Below are 24,704 nucleotides of genomic sequence, written 5' to 3'. Positions count from 1 at the left end.
TGGTCAGACTGTTGACTTGGTTGACGCATGTCATCGGTTCCCAATTGCGTTGATCTAAATATATGTTCTGAATCTTAACGCCATCTGTTGCAAATAAAAAAAGAACAATACAAACAGCAGATATGAAAACAACATCCTATCCTGATTCTTGATAGTCTAATACATGAAACACCCTGGAACACCCTGAAACACCATATACTGGACAAAAATGGTTAGGGATATATGTAATTTTTTGAAATTATGAATAATGATCAATTTATTCATTGTCACACTGATAAAATATCAATCATAAGAATACCAATATCCCTAACTTATTTTGTCCAGTATATTGATATTCTAAATTGGCAGTTTTCATGTGCAACTAACAGAAGTTTGTTAAGCGGAAAAAGTAGAAAAATTACAACACAGAATATATAGGAGGCGTCCTGGAACCTGATCATCATGCTTTTTATTAAAGTTGGGAATGGGCCTGTATAGAAGACGATTATTTTGAACTGCATATGATTATATCTAACACACAATACCGAACGCAAAGCATTCTGGCGTACGCTTTGAACTTATCCTATCCTATAATGAGTATATAATCACACGAGTTCTGTTTCTTTTTCAAATTATGTCGTCCAGGTACATGTACACTGTAACACAGTGGAATGGATATGGTGTGTCTGCATATGTCTAGAGTACCTATATGAATATATGTTATGAATTTCAACGCCATCAGTTTCAAATGAAAAAAGAAACATTGTCAACAAGAAAAATAGAAATAACAAATATGAAAACAACTTTCTATCCTGATCCTGGATACAAGGTTATGTTTTCTAACACGAGTGTTCACAAGTATAACCATCAACCCGAAGATAGGTAATTCCCCAACATTATGTTTCCATCTTGTCCTCTTTACATCTAAGCCAGAAACTGCCAGTCGTCTTGTGGTTTGAACTGGCCGTGATTAGGACCCCAACCGAAGTAACGGATATGTTTATTCAACGAACTGTTATTTTATTCAGCTAAGTCCGGATTACAAAGCATTGTTCTCATAGCAAGTTATTTTAGTCGGTAATCCATAATTGAGAGAGTCCGGATTATAAGGCAAGATTTAATGATAAATTAAGAACAATTTTGCCGGGACTCCGGATTATGGAGAAAATCGGAATACACAGTGTCCGGATTTACAGATTCCACTGTAGATCCTTAGTTATGGGTAGTGGACATTATATGGTTCAGTGTTGCTTCAAAAAGATGCATCTTGAAAGTTCCCTCAACAGATATCAAATGAATTAACACACAAACATTATTGTCAATGCAACATATATTTTTTTCGGAGCTGACAAACATCTTGCATACACACTAGAAGAATGCGACTTCTATATCTACATTGGCAAGTATACATATTTTGTATGTAAACAGTCATTAACCTTTACCACTCTTCTGGATGAAGTAGGTGGGTAATTTCCTCACGTCCTCTTGCACAAGGTGACAATTTCGAATAGATCGTTACTTCTGTGTAGTGGACAAATAACAGTTCAGTGTTGCTGCTAAAGTTGCACCTTGAAAGTTCCCCAAGCAACGCAATGAATTAACACAGAAACAGTATTGTCAATCCAATATACTTTTTGGGGGCAAAACTGAACACATCTTCCCTATGCACTTTTACAAGAATACATGTGTTGTATGTCCAAAGTCAGTCTCTCTGTGTCAGTTCCTCATCCACCAGCTGTCTTTCTCCTAAAACATTACGTTTTATCACTCTTCTGGAAGTTGTAACAATCATCAACTTTTCGTCACTGGAACATCTTCTTCATCTTCTGAATGTCGTGTGTACTGATTACATTGTCTCCAGACAGCACATCCACAGAGGATTTGTGAGGTGAGGTGAAAGTGGGTTTTACGTCGTGCTTGAGAATATTTCGCTCATATGACGACGTGCATGCGTATGTATGTGTATGTGCGGCTGCTTGTACTAGCCCAGATTTAAGCTGGTTTTATAGTGCTAGCCCACTGAGATACCATGCCGCAGTGAAGCAGGAATACCCCACTCAGACACATTATACTCCGAGCCGACCAGTCCTTGTTGTGCCGAGTGCCAGGCAGGGACCAACAAGTACCATATTTTAACGTCTTTTGGTATGACGCGGTCGGGGATCGAACTCGCGACCTTCCGCTCTCCCGGCGGCCGCTCTAACCACTACACCACGGAGGCGGTCTAGAGGATTTGTCGTCATCTTCTGTTCATATTGTCGATCAAGTTCTTCACTCTGTGCCACTGTTTACCAGTTCTTCCAGTCGCCAGCTTGACCTGTAGCAGTATATTGTAGTAAGGTCTGACCCTGGTTTCTACAGAGGAATTTGGTACCGTATGTCAGAATTGCCATTGTAAATTTACCCTGCGTACCTAAATGTTATATTTGACGATAAAAGATGCGGATTAAACAAACCGTGTACCATGACAAAGAAGCACATTTCACAACTGCTACAGTATTACTGTAAAAATTACACCACCATCATCATCATTTCGCATCAAATAATCCGCTCCTTTGATGCTTCTGTCATTATTAGCTTGCCTATGATATTTAAGGAAAGCGGCTGTACTTTTATGTCAATATACCGACAGTTTGAGCTGACCAAATTACGGATTAGTGGCTAAATACGGAATAAAACGTTAAGAAAAAGGGTAGCTATGTTCCCTGATTGATCTATTAAGAGACACAACTCTCACCAATACCATGTTGATCTAAGGTTTCAAATCAGGATAACAACATGCCAGGGCAATTTCGAAAACATATACTGTGTAAATGAATGTTGAATGTATCGGTTACTGATCCTTTCCCTGAACTAGATGCATCTAATTTTAAGTGCTGAGAACTTGGATGTTACTTTGGCCTTTTAATGCAAATTATTCCTTCTATAGTTTACTTTAAAACACTCTATAGTCTGTTTGCAGTGAAAACGAACCGATGAATTTCCCTTTAAAAAAAAAAAATAAATCGAATAAAGTGAAATTAAGATTGCGAATCCTCATAATTTTACCTTGGCAATTGAAAATTTAAATCTCAGAATTTTATTCAACTTAAGATAAAAGTTGTTTAACAAACGATCATGGTTTCATATCGCTATTATTGGTTTGTATTACAAGGGGTATGCACATTAAATGAAACACCGAGAACAGGTAGGGCTGGTCTAAAGAAGTTAACGCTCATCACGTCCCGCCCGTGCAATTGTTTCACTGTTCCAACTACTGCGTTTATCCCCTTGTAATACAACCCAATAATAGTGATTCGAATTTATGATCGTTTGTTAAACAACTTTTATCCTAAGTTGAATAAAATTCTGAGATTTATATGTGTAATTGGCAAGGTAGAATTATGAGGATTCGCAATCTTAATTTCACGTTATTTAATTTACTTTTTTTGTTTAAAGTGAAATTCATCGGTACGTTTTCACTGGAAACAGACTATACATCAATATAAAATTTACCTCCAATCGACTACTTTGTATTGTTCCTCTTAAATATTTTTCAATGACGTGAGAACAAAGATTTATTATGGCATAAAGTAACGTGAATATGTAGCCTTAAGTCATGGGTTATAGAACCTGAAGTGAGGGTAATAGAATTGTTCCCCGTCATAAACACATTGATAACTAGATAACAACATATGTGACGCCCAATTCCTATGTTTACCGACAGCGGTATATATTATACGTCGGTCACACGTGACGAGGGGCACATGGATTGATGTTCCCCTCTATGTTTGTATATATCCCAGAGCCCGAAGGGACTCGACACACCCAGTTCGTATGTTTTTGATATTGCTTATAGACACATCAATGTACAGCTCTCAATGCAATACAGTCACACCTTACATTATAGACACAACATTGTACAGCTCATAATGCAATACAGTCACACCTTACATTATAGGCACAACATTGTACTGCTCTCGATGCAATACAGTCACACCTTACATTATAGGCACAACATTGTACTGCTCTCGATGCAATAAATCAAAGGTTACATTATAGACACAACATTGTACAGCTCGCAATGCAATACAGTCACACCTTACATTATAGACACAGCATTGTACTGCTCTCGATGCAATACAGTCACACCTTACATTATAGGCCTTGTACTGCTCTCGATGCAATAAATCAAAGGTTACATTATAGACACAACATTGTACTGCTCTCAATGCAATACAGTCACACCTTACATTATAGGCACAACATTGTACTGCTCTCGATGCAATAAATCAAAGGTTACATTATAGACACAACATTGTACAGCTCATAATGCAATACAGTCACACCTTACATTATAGACACAACATTGTACAGCTCACAATGCAATACAGTCACACGTTACATTATAGACACAACATTGTAGAGCCCACAATGCACTACAGTCACACCTTACAGTATGGACACATCAACAACAACAACAACAACATCATGCACGCTGTAATCCACCATACAAGACGTTAGTTAACAAGTCATACCTCTATGTAATGTGTCAAAGCATTATAATATCTGAAACTCTGTGATGTATTCTGAAGTGATAGATAGATATTCTTTATTTCCTCCATAGTTTGAAGATTACAAATGTATATGTATATTATTCAGTCATATTAATGGTACATGATACAACAGAAATGCACATGAAATAATGTATACAGGGTGGTAAGGTGAAATACAACAGTTATAAATGTTTTTCCATTTAGATACAGAATTTGAGACACATATTATAACATTTGCCTACACATCATAGTTTAGCTGGTCCTTTACATCTTCCGGTATCCGCCAAGTAGAAATTTTAGAAATTCATCATCGTCATCGTATGTCCATAATTTTACAAACATATTAACATCAAGTAAGTCACAAATTTGTTTAAATAAGACATTTCTTTCAGTAATGTTAATCATACAAGTCATAAAGATGTGCTTTAACATATCGTGCACCACAGTACCACACTCACATTCCTTCGACTGAATGGGGACAGAACCCAGTTTAAGAAGAAAACCAATACGTTTACAATACCTTGGTCTGTCAAGCGCCAGTTGCCATAGTCGATTTACACCGTCCGAACTTATTGACTGATACCGTATCAATGACAACCTTGACTGAATGACATACTCTGCTGCTTTTCTATCACATTGTAAGACCTTTTCCCGTACCATTCTTGACCATTTCCTTTTACATAAAAATTTATAACATAAAACTCTGTCAAAAAAGAAACGCAACCCCTGTATTTTAGAGATTTTGATCTGAAGTTTTAAGACGACACAGCATTTTTATCATTTAAGACAGCAGTCTGAAATTTGGCAGAATAATAACCAAGATGGGCATGTTTAAAATTGTCATTTCAAAAGTCATCTCACAGACACCAGTTTGTCACCAGGGGGGCGTCTTTCTCAGTATCTCGTATGAGCACCACGAGCTGCAATCACTGCACGGCATCTCCTTGGACAAGAACGGATAAGACGCCGGATTCTTTCCTGGGGAATGGCTCTCCACCCTCCTGCAGTGCAACGCCGAGCTGTTGCAGCGTCTGTGGCGGCGGCTGACGTTGACGTACGCGTCGACCCAGAGTATCCACAGGTGTTCAATAGGGTTGAGGTCTGGTGATTTAGAGGGCTATGGCAAGACATTGACGTTGGAATTCTGCAGAAAGTTCATTGTTGCACGTGCAGTATGAGGCCGGGCGTTGTCTGGTTGAAAAATCTGTGTCTGTTGGTCAATAATCGGGAGAAGGTGAGGCTGTAATACGTGGTTGATGTAACGTTGGGCTGTCAGGTTCCCTTCAACGATCACTAAGTCTGATTTCTGGTTGTATGAGATGGATCCCCAAACCATAACGCTTTCTCCGCCAAATCTGTCCCCTGTCGGACGCAGATGGGCGCAAAACGTTCATGACGTCTCCTATACACACGTTTTCTTCCGTCGTGATGTTGCAAAGAAAACGGGATTCATCAGAAAACCAGATGCGCCTCCAGTTTTGTAAAGTCCATATCCTTACGTTGTTGCACCACCTGAGTCGTCGGCGGAGATGTAGGGGGGCGTAGTACAGGTCCAACAACTGGTCTACAGGCACGTAAACCCGCTTCTTTCAGACGGTTCCTAATCGTTTGAGCTGACACTCTCCTCAAACCTGGTATTTGTGTGGCAGTCACGGTTGGTAGGGCATGCCGATTACGCAGGTGATGGACCCGGATGTACCGATCTTGAAGGGGTCGTGATTCTTGGCCTTCCACTTCTCGGGCGATCGTTGGTCAAATTGAAGTTGTTGTAGCGGCTCCAAAGTCGGGATATCGTTGTTTTGTGAACATTTAGGTGCCGTGCAACAGTTCCAAAACTTTCTCCGGCTTGAACACGACCAATGGCGATATTTCGGTCGGCAGCACTCAATCGTGGCATTTTTCACACAGCTTTTCATGCGACAAATGAATGAATATAATACGAAAGCACATGGGCTTTTATACACCCCTACATTAACTGCCATTTTCATGATTTGCATGTGTTTTTTTTGTGCGAAGTCACCATGAGGGTCATTTCATGCGTTGTGACGGAATAAGCAATAAAATACACTTATGCGTACAAATGCAGTTGTTTGGATGGTAATCTTCATTAATTACGTGTATAATTTCAATACATTCGAATAACATTTAGTTTGGAAGCAATAACTTCATTCAAACGAATTTTTCATATCTGAGGACAGGGGTTGCGTTTCTTTTTTGACAGAGTTTACTACATATTGTTAAATTTCTTCCTGGATACCATATTTAGCTGATAATTCCAACATATGAAATATAGGAGATTTCATATCTCGTTTATGCTTTCTGCCAATCATAAGTTCATTGTCATATTGTAAGATTCTATGTAAAAACAGCTGTTTGAAAGAAAACTTAATACTGCTGTTACATAATCTGCCAAGTAGCAACAGAGAACGTTGATCTATATAAGCTTGTAATGATAAAATACCAAGGTTATCCACAACAACTTCATTAGGCATATGCCTATCAAAACCCTGTATTCTTTTAGAGAAATAACGTTGTGTGGTTTCCAACATATCATATTCTTTATGAGACAGCTTCCCCATACACTGCATCCATATAGGCAGCATGGCAGTATAACTCTATCCCATATACGAATTGCAGCAATAGGATTTAATCCTCCAAAATGCAACCCTGAGTCATGATTAATATTAATAAATGCAGGTGTTTCATTTACTGCAAATCAGAATGTTTTCAAATATGTACAACAAAACGTTTTCTCAGTTAACTTCTGTTGTACATATGCTATTATTGGGAGGGGGCTTTTCTATCAATAAACACAATCCAACCCCTCAGTGACAAACCTGTTTTTATATTCGATAGTAATTGATAGTAAAAACAATTCGAGAAGAAAAACCATTTATCATTTAAAAACACCAAATTGCACACAATCAAACGTCTCAGTAACGAACCTGTTTCAGGCTCACCCTGCTCTACTCACTAGACAGTGGACTGTTCCATTATACCCGTAGGTGTTACCCTAATTAACCTTCTAGTTCAGTGTCTGTCAATTGGGTGTCTGTCAAATGGGTGTCTGTCAAATGGGAGATAACCGTCCTAACCCGGATCGTCATGGGTTTAAGAATATGAAGTGCGTTGATGAGTGGCTGTGTTTGTGCATTCGGTATTCAACTCCACAAAATGAGTTTCACACTTTGTGTCTATGTTGGAATGAAACTGAACCTCTGGTGTGGTGAGCTAACGTTTCAACTACCAGGCTCATCCATAGTTTCCTTAAAAGCACATGGTTTTATGTCACAATTTCCTGGCAATAAATGAGTTTGAATGATCCTAGGTGATCACAGTTCCTCCTTTTCTTCGTCGGTCCTTTATTATAACGCGGTAGACTTTTTCCAATGTTTGGTGTACTTCGCTTTGCCTGCGACTATCATGTGGAGGTTCTCCCAAGTCCAATAAATGGCTGCAATATTGCATTGGGGACAAGGATTTCTTCACTGTATAAATCTGAACTGACTGGTGGTTGACAGGTGTACTTGTCATGCACATCCTGGAAATGCAAATCTGTCGACCATGCAAAGTACGATAACAAGATCATCCGTCAAACATATGCTCTTATACATGAACACACATGGATTTATTATTATCCTACCTACTACCTATACATGCAATATGGCATCGCATCTCACATGACTTCGGATATGAGCACAGGAAGATGTCATCGTCTCTGATTGGGCGGGATTTAATCGTCTTTCATGTATCTGTCTTTAACATGACAACTCCGTCTATTTTCACCAGCAGAAATGTCCATACTTCTTCTGTAGCCTCCACTTTGCTTACGATATTCTACTTGTTAAATATACCACCAGCACTGTAACCTACTATGAAAACCTTTATAGTTCTATAGCGAGAACCTATCCATCCGTATGCCTGTAAATGTCCTGTTACCTTCTGTGATGACAATGGGTCGGGAGGTGTGTTATTTCAACTGAGATCTGAATACATACAGTACACTCATGAATAATAACATGCTGCGTATTAATGGAATACTAATTTATATACACAAATATACAGCTGATGGAAGAACGTTGAACCCATCTATATGATAAACACAATATTAATGAATAACAATAAGTCTATACCGCTATTGACTTCCAACGTGGACAGCTGCTCGGGGACGTTGTTACTCATCCTTAACCCTGTCTCTCTATCACAGGGAACATATATAATCATTGTTTTCCCAACGTGTTTTCCCGCTGTGTTACTGCTCTGATATTTACAGAAAAGATTTATACAAAATACATGAATACTGATGGTTTGTATATAGACAGGATACAAATAAATTCTTTGGCAATATTGGTGTGATAAATATGCTACGGATAACTGCAGCGAAAAATATATCTGTACTGTATGACTTTGAGTGAAAGTGTCATCACGCATTGAAGTTATTAAAGATGCTATCTCTGAAATAAGCATGCCTTCGACTATGGCAGCCTTCGCAGTTTGTTTATGACACGCTTAAATCAGACAAAGAAAAACATTTTGGTTTGTTTTTATAACATAATTTATCCATGATCTTAACAAACATTTTGCAGCAACTATTAGACTACAATTCGTGTCGTAATTGCCGTCACATAATTGTTATATCATTCAGCTGATATCAATCTCTGAATATAAATTTGAGGAACCGGTTCAAATTTGAATGGGTTTTCATCACGCCTACCTGATTTTCATTTCAATCTTCTGAACAACAACTGGAGAGATCATGAAGAGCCATTGTCATTCACAAGATGATTATTTTGTACTGCATATAATTATATATAGCACACAATACCGAACGCAAAACACTCTGGGGTACGCTTTGAACTTAACCTATCCTATAATGAAATATATAATCACACGAGTTTTGTTTAGTCAAATTATGTCGTCCAGGCATATGTACACTGTCACACAGAGGAATGAAGAAAGTGTATCTGCACATATCTATAGTATCTATGTGAATATATGTTAGCAATTGTAACGCCATCAGTTTCAAATGGAAAAATAGAACAAGAATAAAAATAAAACTAACAAATATAAAAACAACCTTCTATCCGGATCCTTGTAAGCCTTATAGATGAAACATCCTGGTTATACAGACATATTAATGTTCTAACAGGACAGTTTTCAGATGCAACTAAAAGAAGTTTATTAAACGGAAAAGTACAATTGAGTACAACCCTGAATATATAGAGGGCGTTTTTGAAACTGGTTATTACTTTTTTTCATTTAAGTTGGAAATAGTCCTGTATACAACCTTAAACGTATGCAGACCAACATACCTGACCATGCCCTTCGTGTTGAATCTAACGAAGCATCTATGTCAGTGAGTGCTCAAATGAGATTAACATTATTCTGGAAAAAAAACGTGGGAACCATCCGAATCTCGTTTACGGAATGTCATCTTTGCATCCCAAGTACAGAGCTGTCCTATTATAGTTCCCGATATCTTAGGTTCAGTACCTCACAGTCTGTAAAATAACACTGGGAGAGTACCCGGGTTTGATTCTGGGAACACAGCACTTCGAAACCCTGGCAACAGTGTTCTCCAGTCTCTACAAATATTCTTCGCGTAGTCGGGCAGGATTTCCTTGACCATTCTCTAAATAGGCTGCGTGCAAAGGGCCCCGAGCTGATGATGAGATTATCTAACGTGAATGTGCCAGAATCTCCCGAACTCGCTTTTCAACGTTTATTTCTACTAATGTGTTACTATCAGTACATGACGGGTGATGTGAGCCTCTCTGTGATGGGCCTGGCAGGAACGGTTGATTCCCCCTGAGCCAAGGACATCAACCATAAAAACGTGTCATTTATTCATGCTCGTCCAAATTCATAATGCCTTTCAAGAACATCACTCATTAAGTGCTTACCCTCCGAAGTATATTCCAACTTCGTTTGAGAATGCCAAGAAACGGACCTCTAACAAACTCCGCAGCCCATTCTGCCTCCCTCCTGTATATTAGCAAAGCAAAATTCAAAATTGAATTTGCCAAAATGGGAGGCAAAATCCTCTCAAATAATCGTGGACGCACAAGCTCATATCACACTGACGAAATGTGTCAGTATTGCTAAGTCCATGAATAAATAGCAAATTATTGACACAGCATTGCGACAAAGACATGTCAGTATTGATGGTAGACATGCGGAGGTCACTTCTATAATTCAGTGCAAATGATGTCCGATTAAATTCCACATTTTGACATTCCAGGTGGACAACTGACTCGTAGTCTTCAGTTTGTATTTCATTATAATGGGGTTTGATACGTTTACGTTTTTGCGAACACCTGGTATCACCACTATTTGATAGAGATTTATAAGCATTTAGTGGGAATTGTTCTATCGACTCTGCTTTCAGCAGATATAGTTTATGGTTGTGAAAAGGGGTATTTCGCTACCATCTGGGTATGACATCAGATATTGGAGTAAATTATGTCTTCATAAAATGGGGCAGTTGGTTTTAGCACATGTATAGTTTGACAGTAAAGCCCAGTTGCCATATTAGTATGTCGTCACTTTGTCCTTTACTATACAATGTATCAATCAGTCCATTCAAGATCTTTTCATCCCTAAAACCCTGTCTATAAAGATATTTTTCAGACAGAAGTTGTCACTGTTGTGTCAATCAACCTGCACTCGTGTGAAAAACAGATACAGTAGGTAGGTAATTCCCTGACATCCCTGTTCGTGTCTGTCCTCATGTACAAAGTGACATTTTCGAATAGATCGTTACTTCTGTGTAGTGGACATACAACATGAATGGTTCAGAGTTGTTTCAAAAAGATGCAGCATGAATGTTCCCTCATCAAATATCAGAGCAATGAACACAGACACATTATTGTTAATGCAATATACTTTTGACGGAACTGACAAACATCTTCCCTACACACGAGAAGAATACGACAACCCTTTCTTCGTTTGCAAAAGTGCATGTTTTCTATGAAAACCCTCTGTCAAATGTGTGTCAGTTCCTCATTCACCAACTGTTACTCTTACTAATCCATTAACTTTTACCGCTCTTCCGGAAGCTGTAACAATCATCTACTTTTGGTCACTGGAACATCCATCTCATCTCATGAATGTCATCTGTACTGGTCGCATTGCCAGAGCGTTGGTAGTTTTCTAGACACGGCATCATCACTGAGGATTCTTCTTCATCTTCAGTTTGCATTGTCGATCAAATTTTTCACTCTGTGCCACTGTGAACCAGTTCTTCCAGTCGCCAGTTTGACCTGTAACAGGACATTGTAATAAGGTATGATCCTTGTACAGCAGAATTTGATATGTAAGAAGTGCCGTTGTTTTCTAACCCTGTGTGCCTAAATGTTATATTTGAACAACAAAAAGTGCGCATTAAACAAACCGTGTACCATGACATCGATGTATTTTTCACAATTGAGGGTAGTTGTTAGTGCAATAGAATTTCAGTAACAATTGCATCATCATCATCAACATCATCATCGTTTCATCATCATCTCGTATTTAATCATTCATTCGCTCTTTTGACCACGTCTATCATCTCTAGCTGGACCTATGATATTTAAATGAAGCAGCGTTACTTTTGTGTTAATATAGCACCACTTTAAGCTGGTGGATAAGTGGCAAAATGCGGAATAAAACTTACTCAAAGGAGAAAAACGTAGATATGCTTGTAGACTGATCCATTAAGTGCCAAGACTTGTACCATTACCATGATCTTAGGTGTCAATAGATAGAAGAGACAAACCCTTTCCACATTCCTAAGAAATCTCTGTCAAATGCAGTCCAGTGTACTATTGTGACTATATCATGAACAGATATTTGTTTCAGCAGTATTACAGCTGAATTATGCTTTTTGTAAAATCATCGGGTGTGAACCAGACAATCTAGTGATTGTCACCATGCTATGACTTTAGCATGTCAGCATGTATTTATGAATCACTATGAAATAGCGATGATACCAGGTGGTTGCAAAAAGTCATAAACACATGTCATAAACACATGCTAGTCAACTGTTCACCTGAAATCAGGGTAACGTGTTAAGGCAATTTTGCAATCTCATACTGTACAAATGATTGCTGTATTCTTCGGTTACTGAACCTCTCCCTAAACTAGAAACATCAAACTTTAAAACGCAGCCACCATTATGTTGACTATTTTTACGTTGTAGTTGTTGTTATTTGTAATTCTCACCCTTTCTGAAATATCCACTTGATCCCTCTTGCCAGGAATTGTGATAGGTCTGATCTTTGTTATTCTCACAGGCATTTTTGAGATTCTTAAAAGGAGCAGGCATCCGCTATCTCCTGGTACGTTGCTTCAGAAAGGGGGCGATCGAGATATTCAGCCATTCTTCTTATTTGCGCCACACAATCCTTAAATAGAGTGCACGGTTGCAGTAATACCTGACAGTGAACAATGTCAGTATAATATTTCATAAAACATATCTAAACATAAATATCGATAATCTGAGACATGTCATATATACCTATAATATTCTCATCTTGATATTTGCTGGCAGAAACCATGGACGCCCATTTAGTGAACACTAAAATAAAGTCTTGGCTTCCCAACTGCCAAGTCTCCTTTCAACTGCTTAGAACTTGGATGCCATAGCCTATCATGCATTATAGACACAGCACTGTACTGCTTTCAATATAATATAGTCAATACAGGACACACTGTACTGCTCTCAACATAATAGGCACAGTTGCATTATAGGCACTGCTCTCAATTTGCTCTCAATGCAATACAGTCACTGTACTGCTCTCACATTATTATAGGCACAACACTGTACTGCTCTCAATATAATATAGTCACACGTTACATTGTACTGCTCTCATATAATATAGTCACACATTATAGGCACAACACTCAACAACGGACTGCAAACAACGGATGCAAAGATACAAGGAAATCTCGGCGTCACATTATGAACACTGTCTATGTAATGTGTCTACACATTTACAAATTTGAATTGTGTTGTCTTCTGAAGACATGTCTCGCTTCTGTAATATTTTACCTCTATCATGTCTTCGTACTGCATGTTGCACACTTCAAATCCTTTATGCACATCAGAAACGTTTTCCCACTCATTAACATGGTCAAATATCGAACCAAAAGGAACTGAAAAAACAGAAAACAAGTCTAAGCATTGACAAAGACATGTACAGTGAGAGCATGTGATACGATAAAATGTTGCATGTGGTTCTGCGACGTTTGATTCGCTGACAAAGCAGGGTTGGTAAACTATGCAATTCATTTCATATCATTGTCTACAGCTGTGTATTTAACGATGATTCAGCATAGTCTATGGCGTTTTGTAACTTTCATTAAAATGTATCAGTTGCGTTTATGGAGATTTAACATTAGAACAATGGATTTAACAGAACAATGGATTTCAATAACTTCACGGGGGTTCCTCTTTTTGCGGTTGATCCTTCCGGGTTAGAAAGAGTAACCTCCAATGACGCCGTTCGACCAATATTCCAGCAATATCACGGCGGGGGACACCAGAAATGGGGTGAGCATGAACCTTCTGTAAACCATGCTTGTCGTATGAGGCGACTAACGGGATCGGGTAGTCAGGCTCGCTGGCTTGGTTGACACATGTCATCGGTTCCCAATTGCGTGATGCTCATGTTGATCACTGGATTGTCTGGTCCAGACTCGATTATTTACAGACAACCGCCATATAGCTTGAATATTGCTGAGTGCGGCGTAGAAGTAAGCTCACTCACCCACTCTTGTTTGAAGTACGTTTATACCGTGAACCGTTTTAATAATTAATTTGTGGGAAATATGAAAAGAAAACATATACCTATTTGTCTGTTGAGGAATAGACAGTTTCTTACCACGTGGGAATGATGACAGACTAAGTGGTATCTAATCTTCCAAGTGGTACTTGGTTTTTACTTGCATTCTCTTTAGCAGCATTTAGCTATTGACACCAAAGTCATAAGCATATACAAAACAAAAACACAGCTATTCTCATCCCCAGTTGTGACAAGCGTGATTATTACTGACGCAGAGCATATATCACGTTTTATATAGGATTCTAAGATGCTTCGGTGAAACATCAAAGGCGCCGACAGTACTTTATCAGACGATAATGTGCACTTTTTGCATTACGTCACAATGTATTGGCGTCACTGCGCCATTCTAGTCTGCCCCCTCGTAATCGAACCATTTTGCATTACGTCACAATGTAAGCGACGTCACGATGCATGTCAGTTGTCATCGCCTCGTACGGCCTCCTACAGTAAACTACTCCGTTGCATCCCGTTTCTTGGTTTGCAGTTGCTTCACGCAGCTAACATCACTGGTGGAAACATTACGTTTATGTTTTACGACGGTTAAAATGTCTCAATTCGACTCACAAGTTTTCAGCGACACGGTAACGTTCGCAATGTTTACATTCCCACAATGCAATCGTGGAATGTCGCTTGACTACTCAGCTTCATCTGGATGTACTGATCTAAACTTACGTTGGTAGTAGAAATGCGACGTTCATATTGCCCCACATGGTTTACGTTAATCACAGATGTAATTAAAATAATTTAGAGAAGATATTTAATCCGAACGTAAACCGTCATCAAACTAGTATCATTTGGGATTTTTTCTGGTAACGTTCGTCTTAACGTAGGATTACAGACACATCAATAGAACAGTGCGCCAGTTAGCCCTTTACGAGGATTCTTAATTTAGGTCACCGACCCCTTCGTTTGTTTTCTGCCTTAAATTAATCGTAATTATCCTTAGAAAGTATAAAATTTGGCATCTTAGAAAAGAAATACAGTTCGCTCTACCACCATGTATAGCCTCCTCGTACTTTTAACGTTATAATAGTTCAGGGCGAAAGTGTGTTTTATTACACTACACACGGTGGTAGAGCGAACTGTATTTCTTAAATCACGAGATCTGAACCATTCAACTGAATGCGAAGATGAAGATGTTCGTACCACTACCGTCTATGAAGAACCTGAGGAACTCGTCCCAAGAGCCAGTGAAGGTCACCCGCTGTGAGGGATTGCCCTTACGTACTTGTTGGCTCAACTGACAAAAGTATGACACTGCGCAGTCTTTCGGATTCCTCTGGACATACACCACCTTGCATCTGCGTTCCCATAGCAACTCTGGCATTTGTCTGTAAATATGGCAAGCGAGTATCGTAATTCATAACTGACGTTTTAAGCATAACGTTTCAAGTTGAGTACAACTATTAGAATATGTAACATTTGCTTTGCATGTGTTTGAAACAAGTCTTTGTTTCTTTTCTTCGTTGTTTAACGCCACAATCAGCAATATTCCAGCTGTAAGACGGCGGTCATTAAAGAATCGAATATGGACCAGACAATCCAGTGATCAACAGCATGAGCATCGATAAACGCATTTGGGATAAGCTCGCACTTGTCAAACATGTCAGCGAGTCTGCCACTCGATACCGTGTCTTGCCTCCTATCACAAGCATGAGGTAGTATTTATGTATGTATGAATGTGTGCGCGCGTGCGTGCGTGCGTGTGTGCGTGTAAACCAACCCACTCACGAACACACCTCATATTCCGAACATGAACGTCGGTAGCTGGTAGTAAAACTGAACCTCTGGTGTGGTGAGCTAACTCATTAATTACTATACTCATCCATGCATCCCGTTATTGTTGTAAATACAAATTATTTTACGTTACCCTGGCAATAAATGAGTTTGAATGATCCTAGGTGATGATAGTTCCTCCATTTCTTCGTCGGTCCTTTGTTCCAATGAAGTAGAATTTTTCCAGTGTTTAGTGTAGCCCGCTTTGCCTGCCACGATCATGTGGAGGATCTCCCAAGTCCAATGAGTGCCTGCAATATTGCATTGGGGACAAGTAGTTCTATACCATGTACACCTGAACATACAGGTGTATTGCCATGCTAAACTACATGTAGAGATCCTGAGAGAGTGCAGGCGTGGATACACCATATTTATCAGATCATAGCATAGAGAGATGTAGAAAGGTAATGCTGACACACAACCACTACACAGAGAGAGAGAGAGAGAGAGAGAGAGACAGAGAGACAGACAGACGGACAGACATCTCAAAATAAAAGACACGTAAGCGGTGTAGATAATATATATAAGATACTTAGGCTCATCATCCATGTTGAAAGTAGTCGATTCGACTCTTTGTCTCTGTAACTCACACTGATGATATACGTGTGTCGCAAGTTTGGTTATCGGATATATGTCATCCCACCTGCTACTGATACATGGAACACATCATCACATCTCACCTGACTTGGGATATGAGCACAGGAAGATGTCATCTTCTCTGATTGGGCGGGATTTAATCGTCTTGAGGTTCTCAGTCAACGTCTTCAGCTCGACAACACCGTCTATCTTTACCAGCGGAAATGTCCACCCAGCCTGCATACAGACTTCTGTCGCCATTTGCCTTACGATAGTCTGCCAAATACTCCACCACCCTTGTAACCTACTGTGAAGACTTTATACAGCCCTACCGCTAGACCCTTCCCGTCCATAGTCATGTATGCCCTGTTACGTTCAGTGATGACAACGGAGCGTGACTTGTGTGATTGCTACTGGGATCCGAATGCACACAATACATTCATGAATAATGATATGATCCTTATAAATGTAAAGCAATTATACTGATAATTATAACCGCCGCCATGCATCTGGAATATTGCTGACGGTTTCGTTAAACAGGAGTTGATGTAGCCACACGTACGTTGTGAAAATGTATGTGATATATACACAATTTGTTAATGAATAACAATACATTTATACAGCGATGGACTCCTAATGTAGACAGCTGCTCGTGCAGCTACACAACCCTGTCTCTCTATCATCAGGAATATAATCATTGGTTAGCTAATTTACAATGGTAATTTCACGTTACCTGTGCCCATATCACCCAGAATATACACAACATAAATGAATACTGAAAATTTCGTGAGAAATTTTGCATGCGCAAAACAAATGCACGTAAGTGTAGATAAATCTGTACATACCATTCAATTTCATGTCATTGTTGCACCGATGATGAAAGTAACAAGAAATAGAACGTATTAACGTTCATTGCAAATAATAATAAGAAAGTTCATACGTAGTTTGGTCGCTGGTGCGGCAAATGTTGAAATGTCCTCCACATGTCCAACATGAAACCAGAAGAATTCCTTACCAACGCCTAGACTGAGGAAGCCTTGATCAAGGAATTGTTGGGCGGGAGAAGAGGACATTCTTTGAAATATTCGATGAAACAAATGCTTGATTCCACCTTGACCGGATGGATAGGATCACCACAGTCTCAAGGATCTCTTTGACACACGTCTTTCATTGCTCCATATTATGTCTTCCAAAAATGTACATACACACATCTGATATCTTTCATCACATATTTGTTCTCTGACACCTGGCTTTCTTTGTTTATGTGTTGCTGGAGTTCAAGCTTCAAACATACATTTGTTTACGACACGAGTGCTTAAATGTTGGTAAATGCGAGAGCGAGGGAAATACCGATATTTAGGCACGAGTGTCGTAAACATAGTATGATAATGGCACGAATATGATATTCAGTTTATTACCGAAATCGTCAAAACAAGAAAAATAAGCCAAACTCCACTCAAACATATGCTGGCTACCCGCCGTTGCCGCATGTAGAACGCAACGTCACAGAAGAAACGTGACGTCATCATGATAAAGTGATATTTTGCTCTGGGCATGGTATAAAAATATGACCCCCGATATGTTAGCCCTCGTAGGTTATAAGTTTCGTTATGATTTCGTAAGTTTGTAAAACGTAAAAAGTACAATTGCATACAATCCAGAATACGTAGAGGGCGTCCTGATGGAAACTGATCACTATTTTTTGCAATGTTTGGAATTTGCCTCTTTGATGTCTTACACGTAATCAAACCACCATACGTGACCTTGTCCTGTTTCAAAACAACAATAAAACCATTGAAGTCAGGGAATTCTCTTTCCCTTTTGACACAACTGAGATTGACATGATTCAGGATAAACGTGGCAAACACGGTACAATCAACTATGTTCTTTATAACAGGATGTGAGGGTTTGTCAATCAATTCTTCCACAGAAGTTGATCGATCGTGTTTGTAATACTCAGGTTTCAGTGATGCTTTTTATTTACCAGTGATTAATAAATACATGCTCGTGATTTAGTCGGAATTGTACTGTTGACATATGTTTTATGGGTTTAACAGGGGTTTGTCGCCGCCATCTGGGTATGACATCAAACATAATGGGTATATTATGTTGACATATGTTCAGTGGTCTGCCTTTTTTGCAACATGTAGGTAGTTTGACAGTGAATCCTCAGCTTTATCAGGCTTATTATGTATAGAGGACATTGACTGTTGAGGGATTATGCTGTTTTCATCATCTCCAACTCGTATTTCCGATTAAATTCTTCACTCTGTGCCACTGTAAACCAGTTCTTCCAGTCTCCAGTTTGACCTGTAAGATGTCATTGTAATAATGTCGGAAAATTGTTTCTACGATTTAATTTGATTTGTAGGAATGGCCGCTGTATAATGACCCCGTACAGTGGTGAGTGGTATATGGTGGGTGAGTGTGTGAGTTTAGTTTTACGCCGCACTCAGCAATATTCTAACTATATGGCGACGGTATGTGAATAATCAAGTCTGGACCATTCAATCCAGTGGTCAGCAACATAAGCATCGATCTGCGCAACTGGGAACCGATGACATATGCCAACCAGCGAGCCTGACCACCCGATCCCGTTAGTCGTCTCTTACGACAAGCATGGTTTGGTGAAGATTAATTTTAACCCGGATCTTCCCTGGTCAGTTATATATGACAATAATAGGAACGGATTAAACAAACCGTGTACCATGACAAAGATGCACATTTCACAAAATCATCATCATCATCATCATCATCATCATCATCATCATCACCATCTTCTTCTTCATCTCCTATTAAATCTACCGCTCCTTCGACCACCTCTATCTTTACTAGCCTGACGTATGCTATTTAACTAAAATGATCTTACTTTTATGCTGTCATATTGCCTTTTTGAGCTTACCAAATTACCGTTTAGTTGCAAAACACGAAATAAATATACGTTAATATGGCCCTAGATTCTTATCATACCCAGACTGTTATCATTACCATATTGATCTTAGATGTCTAATCAGGATAAAATGTCAGGATAATTTCTCAAACGCATACTGTAAACATGAATGAATTCATCGGTTACTGACCCGCTCCCTAACATCTGATGTTGCAACGCAGCCACCATTGTGATAAGTATTTTTGCGTTTTATTTCTAATCTGTAACACTCACCCTTCCTGAAATATCCAGTGGATCCGTCTTGCCAGGGGATGTGATAGGTTTGATCTTTGGTCTTCTCACTCGCATTTTTTAGATTCTTGAAGGAACAGGCTTCGGCTATGTCCTGGTACTTCTCTTCAGGAAGGGGACGATCCAGATATTCCGCTATTCTCCTTATCTGTGCCACACAGTCCTTAAAGAGACTCGCATTGCATAAGTGTATGATAAACTATCTGGAGATGAATATCGATAATCTTAGACATGTATAGTGATCATATTCATCACCAAGCCACTTATCTAAAAATCCTTGACGCACCACAATATAAACATATAGATTCACCAACTAGATAACATCAATATAGAACACACTTTATGGATAACAACTTCTTTTTATTCGTGAGTGCGACGTTTCGCTACTTAGGCGAGCGTCCCGACTCATCAACAGCCGAGTGAAAGAACATCAGACCTCTGTTACCAATTCCGACAGCAAATCAGCCATTTCCGACCACATCAAACCAAGCCCCAATCATTAGATAGAGTGGTCTGACATCACCATTCTCTCTAACAAACAAACAGACTTCACTAAATGCAAGCTTACCGAAGCCATCCACATCAAACGCCAAAAGCCCACCATCAACCGAGACCAAGGATACTTCATTCCATCCGCTTATGATGCACTCATCCACCAAGCCCAATCTACTGTATAAACTCTGCTGTATAAACATCTCATTATTATTTGTACATCATTGGCTTCCACGCCTGTCCTTTGTCTACTCTCTGGCTTCATCAGCTTTCTGCCTAGTCAAATATGTTAATTATGTTGTTTTCTTTGTTACATTGTTACATCTAGCATATATATACTTCCCCCCTTCTTCATGTTCCATTATGCTTGACAACGGTACAAGAATCTGTATCGAAACGTCGCACTCACGAATAAAAAGAAGTTGTAATCCATAAAGTGTGTTCTATATTGACCTTCCCAACTTCTAAAATGCCACTCAAAGAAGTTAGATAGCATCATGTGTTATGTCCTTTTCTTACGTTCACCGGCAGCGGCATGTATTGCTGAACGTGACGCCTACTCGTCCTTTCCTTCAACATGGAGTATGTGGTCCCAAGGTGACAGTGATACATCGCAGTCAAACGTGACATTATGAACACAACATTATACAGTTCTCAATGCAATACAGGCGCAAGTTATCATAGATACATTGTGACTACAAAAATGCAAGGAAGTCTCGACATCACATTATGCACGCTGTAATCCAACCACACAAGCCGTTGGTCTGTAGCTATAATACTATGGATGTAAACTTCTCCTGTATTGTATACACAACGTTTCTGGGCTATTCCTTGCCCTATGACATGACCTTTATGTCATTCACCTGACGAAGAAATAGCCCAGAAACGCTTTGTGTTATACTTGAATACCAACTTCTATATGCCTCTCAATAACATCATAATACGTTGGGAAAAGTCACATATCCATGTCACGTGTCTAAGCATTTAGAAGTCTAAATCTGTACAATGAATGTGAGTGAGTGAGTTTAGGTTTACCCCGCACTCAGCAATATTCCAGCTATATGTGGGCGGTCCGTAGATAATCGAGTCTTGACCAGACAATCCACTGAACAATAGCATGAGCATCGATCTGCGCAATTGGGAACCAATGACAGATGTCAACCAAGTCAGCGAAACTGACTACCCGATCCCGTTAGTCGCCTCTTACGACAAGCATAGTCGCTTTTTATGGCAAGTACATGGGTTGCTAAAGACCTATTCTACCCCGGATCTTCACGGGTCATCTGTACAATGAATCTTGAAGTCGGTTTGTCATGCTGCTATAACATTTCACCTGTTTCATGTCTTCGTACTGCACGCAGCATATGTCCAATCCTTTATGCATAGCAGAAATGTTTTTCCATGCAATGGCATGGTGAAATATCGAACCAACAGGAACTGGTAAAAAGAAAACAAGTGGCATACGAACAAAGTCATGTACAGTAACAACAGAAGGTAACATATAAAGTTGTATGCGATTTTGTGGTATTTAGATTGATTACTAAAGACATTCTTTTTTCACGTCCCCTGACGGATTGGTTGGCAATTGAATAGGAAGAGCCTGGGACGCACTAAGGTGATTTATTAAATTGATTTCATATTATTATCTACATTTGTTCATCTGTTGTTGATTAAGCAGACAATATGTGAAGTTGTTAACATTCAGGTTATTGGTCATAAAAATGTTTCTTTTAGATTTTGTGTTTATGTGATTTTGAGATTTAAACAGACTGGTGGTTTTTGCGTTAATATATCTTTCCATAAAACCCAACTATTATGAAGATTTCATCACTTCTTTGATAACGGCGCCTACGGCAAAAAAACATCGCATCTATTGCAATAGCAGTTGTCTATCCAGGAAAGTTGTTTCTCTTCATCATACCGTTCAAACTATTAAACTATGGAAAACTCAAAAGCATGTACTTTTAAGTCTATTCAGGAAGAGACAGTTTCATTATATGCGTGGAAACACATGATGAGAGTTCAGTTATCTTACAAGTGGTAAGGGGTTTAATCTCCTTCTCTTTAGCGGCACCGTAACCCAGCTATTGACACGAATCAAATGAATCTGTAAAACTATAAACACGGCAGTTCTCATCCCCAGTCTTCACAAGCTGAATTGAATAGAATAAAATCACAGTTAATGTAGGAGTCAGATGGCCGTTAACCTGCTGTGCTGAATGTGAAGACGAAGATGTTCGTACCATTACCGTCTATGAAGAACCTGAGGAACTCGTCCCAGGAGCCAGTGAAGGTCACTTGCCGTGAGGGGTTGTCCTCACGTACTTGTTGGCTCAACTGACAAAAGTATGACACTGCACAGTCTTTGGGGTTCCTCTGGACGTACACCACCTTGCATCTGCGTTCCCATAGCAACTCTGGCATATGTCTGTAAATACCGGAGGCGTGTATGAAATGTATCATCACACGGGCGTTAGGGAGCTTCAAATCATATCAATACAGTATGTGAATATCATGATGCTCGGCTGCCGACGTCCACGTTCGGAATATGAAGTGTGTCGTCGAGTGATTGGGTTTGTGCGTTGGTTTCACGTAAATATATAACTCCAAAACATGGCTTTTGTGCTTTGTTTCTATGCAGGGAATGGAAATGATGGTGTGGTGAGCTAACGCATTAACTATTTTACACATGTATAGTTTCCTTGAGTTTCTTAAATGCACATCATTTATGTCACAATTTATCCTACCCTGGCAATAAATGGGTTTGAATGATCCTGGGTGATGCGAGTTCCTCCATTCCTTCGCCGGTCCTATGTTCCAGTGCAGCAGAATTTATCCAGTGTTTGGTGTACTCGGCCTTGCCTGCCACGATCATGTTGAGGATTTCCCAAGTCCAGTGAGTGCCTGGAATATATCATTGGTGACAAATACTTCTTATCTAGGTACATATGGTCTTTGTTGAAAAGTATACGGTCGCTATAGGACATGTATAGAAATTATTGCATAGAATAATGTTTGTGCAACCCTGGCAATCTTGATGTGGAAGCATTAGTAAATGCGAATTTATTAACCATACAATACACGATAACAAAATTTGTCAAATATTCATGTCTTTGTAGTTTGTCGCTCACACTTGTGTTATACAAGACACTTGGTATGGATGTGCAACTTTTTATTGTTTACACACGGCGTTTCTGGGCTAATGCTTGCCCTTTCATCAGGTGAATGTGTTATACGTGTTGGGTTATTTTAGTGTTCAAGCAGCACTCGTTGACCTCCAATCCCAAGGTAGACAACACGATCAAATCCATAGTATCCTTCCTGCTACTGAAAATCTCACCTGACTTGGGATATGAGCACAGAAAGATGTCGTCATCTCTGATTGGACGGGATTTCATCGTCTTGAGCTTCTCTGTCAGAGTCTTAAACTCGACAACACCGTCTATCTTTACCAGTGGAGCCGTCCATCCTGCCAGCTTATTTAGTTCTTCTATAGTCGCCATGTTCCGTTCGATATTCTGCTTGCTAAACACTCCACCAGTTCTGTAGCCTACTGTGGAAACCTTTATAACCTACCGTTAGAACCTTCCCGTTCGTAAGCCTGTAAATGTCGTAGTATCAGTGATTAGGGGACGTGGGAATTGTATGATAACTGCGGGGCTCTGAAAAGTACATATATACATGATAAATGATATTATGCGTATACATGGGAGCAGTTCTAATTGCTATAGATATACGTATACACGAATATACGGTTGGAGTGGCTACATAGTGACATATTTTATGCTATACAATGTATATTAATGGACACTATTCCATATATATAGTGATTTGATTTCCAACGTCGACAGCTGCTCGTGGGCGTTGTTACACATGCTTAACCCTGTCTCATAGAGACAATATATACTAAGTCAAAAAAGAAACTTCACAAAATGCAATTTGAAAAATAATGAATACTTTTTCTCTGATGATACATCTATGTATCCGAAATGGGATCCCTATCTTTCGACTCTAGAAAAACGTTAGCAAAACCGACTCAAACTCATTCATTCGTCGTGCAAATGACGTTAGTGCCAAATTAGGTTTTGCACGTGCAGTCAATCACGTGATCTTCGCATAGAAGTTTTCTTCATATGCACGTGTTTGCATTGGCTTCAAGAATTGACAAAACACTTTTAAACCAAAATTCTAACGGAACTTGAAATGCCACGATTGTCAAATGTGCAACGTGGCATATTGCAAGCGGGAAGATAAGTTATTGGCGTCTCAAGAGCAATTGGGATGCAGCCGTCGTACTGTGTATGACTTGCGAGGTCGTCTACAACAAACTGGCACCACTTC

The 24,704-nt window shown here is 39.3% G+C and overlaps 2 protein-coding genes across 3 annotated transcripts; both read right to left on the bottom strand.

The window, feature by feature from the left end:
• Window positions 1-2,240: 2,240 nt before the first annotated feature.
• Window positions 2,241-17,177, bottom strand: LOC124282361 (sulfotransferase 1A1-like). Of its 2 annotated transcripts, none has more exons than XM_046718330.1 (6): window positions 16,795-17,176; window positions 16,209-16,365; window positions 15,485-15,669; window positions 13,546-13,649; window positions 12,717-12,898; window positions 2,241-2,296 (listed from the first exon to the last, which is right to left on the bottom strand). In XM_046718330.1, the coding sequence occupies exons 1-5, from the start codon at window positions 16,949-16,951 to the stop codon at window positions 12,803-12,805; spliced, it is 699 nt and encodes a 232-aa protein (XP_046574286.1). In that variant the 5' UTR covers window positions 16,952-17,176; the 3' UTR covers window positions 2,241-2,296; window positions 12,717-12,802. The 2 variants fall into 2 exon arrangements, with proteins under 2 accessions (XP_046574286.1, XP_046574284.1); XM_046718328.1 differs by lacking the exon at window positions 2,241-2,296 and adding an exon at window positions 10,393-11,776 and having other exon boundaries at window positions 16,795-17,177.
• Window positions 17,178-22,565: 5,388 nt separating this feature from the next.
• Window positions 22,566-23,866, bottom strand: LOC124282342 (sulfotransferase 1 family member D1-like). Its single transcript, XM_046718308.1, has 3 exons — window positions 23,704-23,866; window positions 23,111-23,267; window positions 22,566-22,791 (listed from the first exon to the last, which is right to left on the bottom strand). The coding sequence occupies exons 1-3, from the start codon at window positions 23,864-23,866 to the stop codon at window positions 22,566-22,568; spliced, it is 546 nt and encodes a 181-aa protein (XP_046574264.1).
• Between the last annotated feature and the right edge of the window lie 838 nt (window positions 23,867-24,704).

Source organism: Haliotis rubra, unplaced genomic scaffold (assembly GCF_003918875.1).
Source record: "Haliotis rubra isolate DU_JTF1 unplaced genomic scaffold, ASM391887v1 Scf299, whole genome shotgun sequence".
Lineage (NCBI taxonomy): Eukaryota > Metazoa > Mollusca > Gastropoda > Lepetellida > Haliotidae > Haliotis > Haliotis rubra.
This window is presented reverse-complemented; position numbering and strand designations above follow the sequence as displayed.

What these genes read in the sequence shown, in the direction of transcription:
- LOC124282361 (XM_046718328.1), bottom strand. Translation starts at nt 16,951, where the DNA reads ATGGCGACAGAAGTCTGTATGCAGGCTGGGTGGACATTTCCGCTGGTA. An exon ending in GTGCTCATATCCCAAGTCAG is followed by an intron (nt 16,366 to 16,794) that starts GTGAGATGTGAT and finishes GCAATATTGCAG; the next exon opens with GCACTCATTGGACTTGGGAG. An exon ending in CAAACTCATTTATTGCCAGG is followed by an intron (nt 15,670 to 16,208) that starts GTAACGTAAAAT and finishes CCATATTTACAG; the next exon opens with ACAAATGCCAGAGTTGCTAT.
- LOC124282342 (XM_046718308.1), bottom strand. Translation starts at nt 23,866, where the DNA reads ATGGCGACTATAGAAGAACTAAATAAGCTGGCAGGATGGACGGCTCCA. An exon ending in GTGCTCATATCCCAAGTCAG is followed by an intron (nt 23,268 to 23,703) that starts GTGAGATTTTCA and finishes GATATATTCCAG; the next exon opens with GCACTCACTGGACTTGGGAA. An exon ending in CAAACCCATTTATTGCCAGG is followed by an intron (nt 22,792 to 23,110) that starts GTAGGATAAATT and finishes CGGTATTTACAG; the next exon opens with ACATATGCCAGAGTTGCTAT.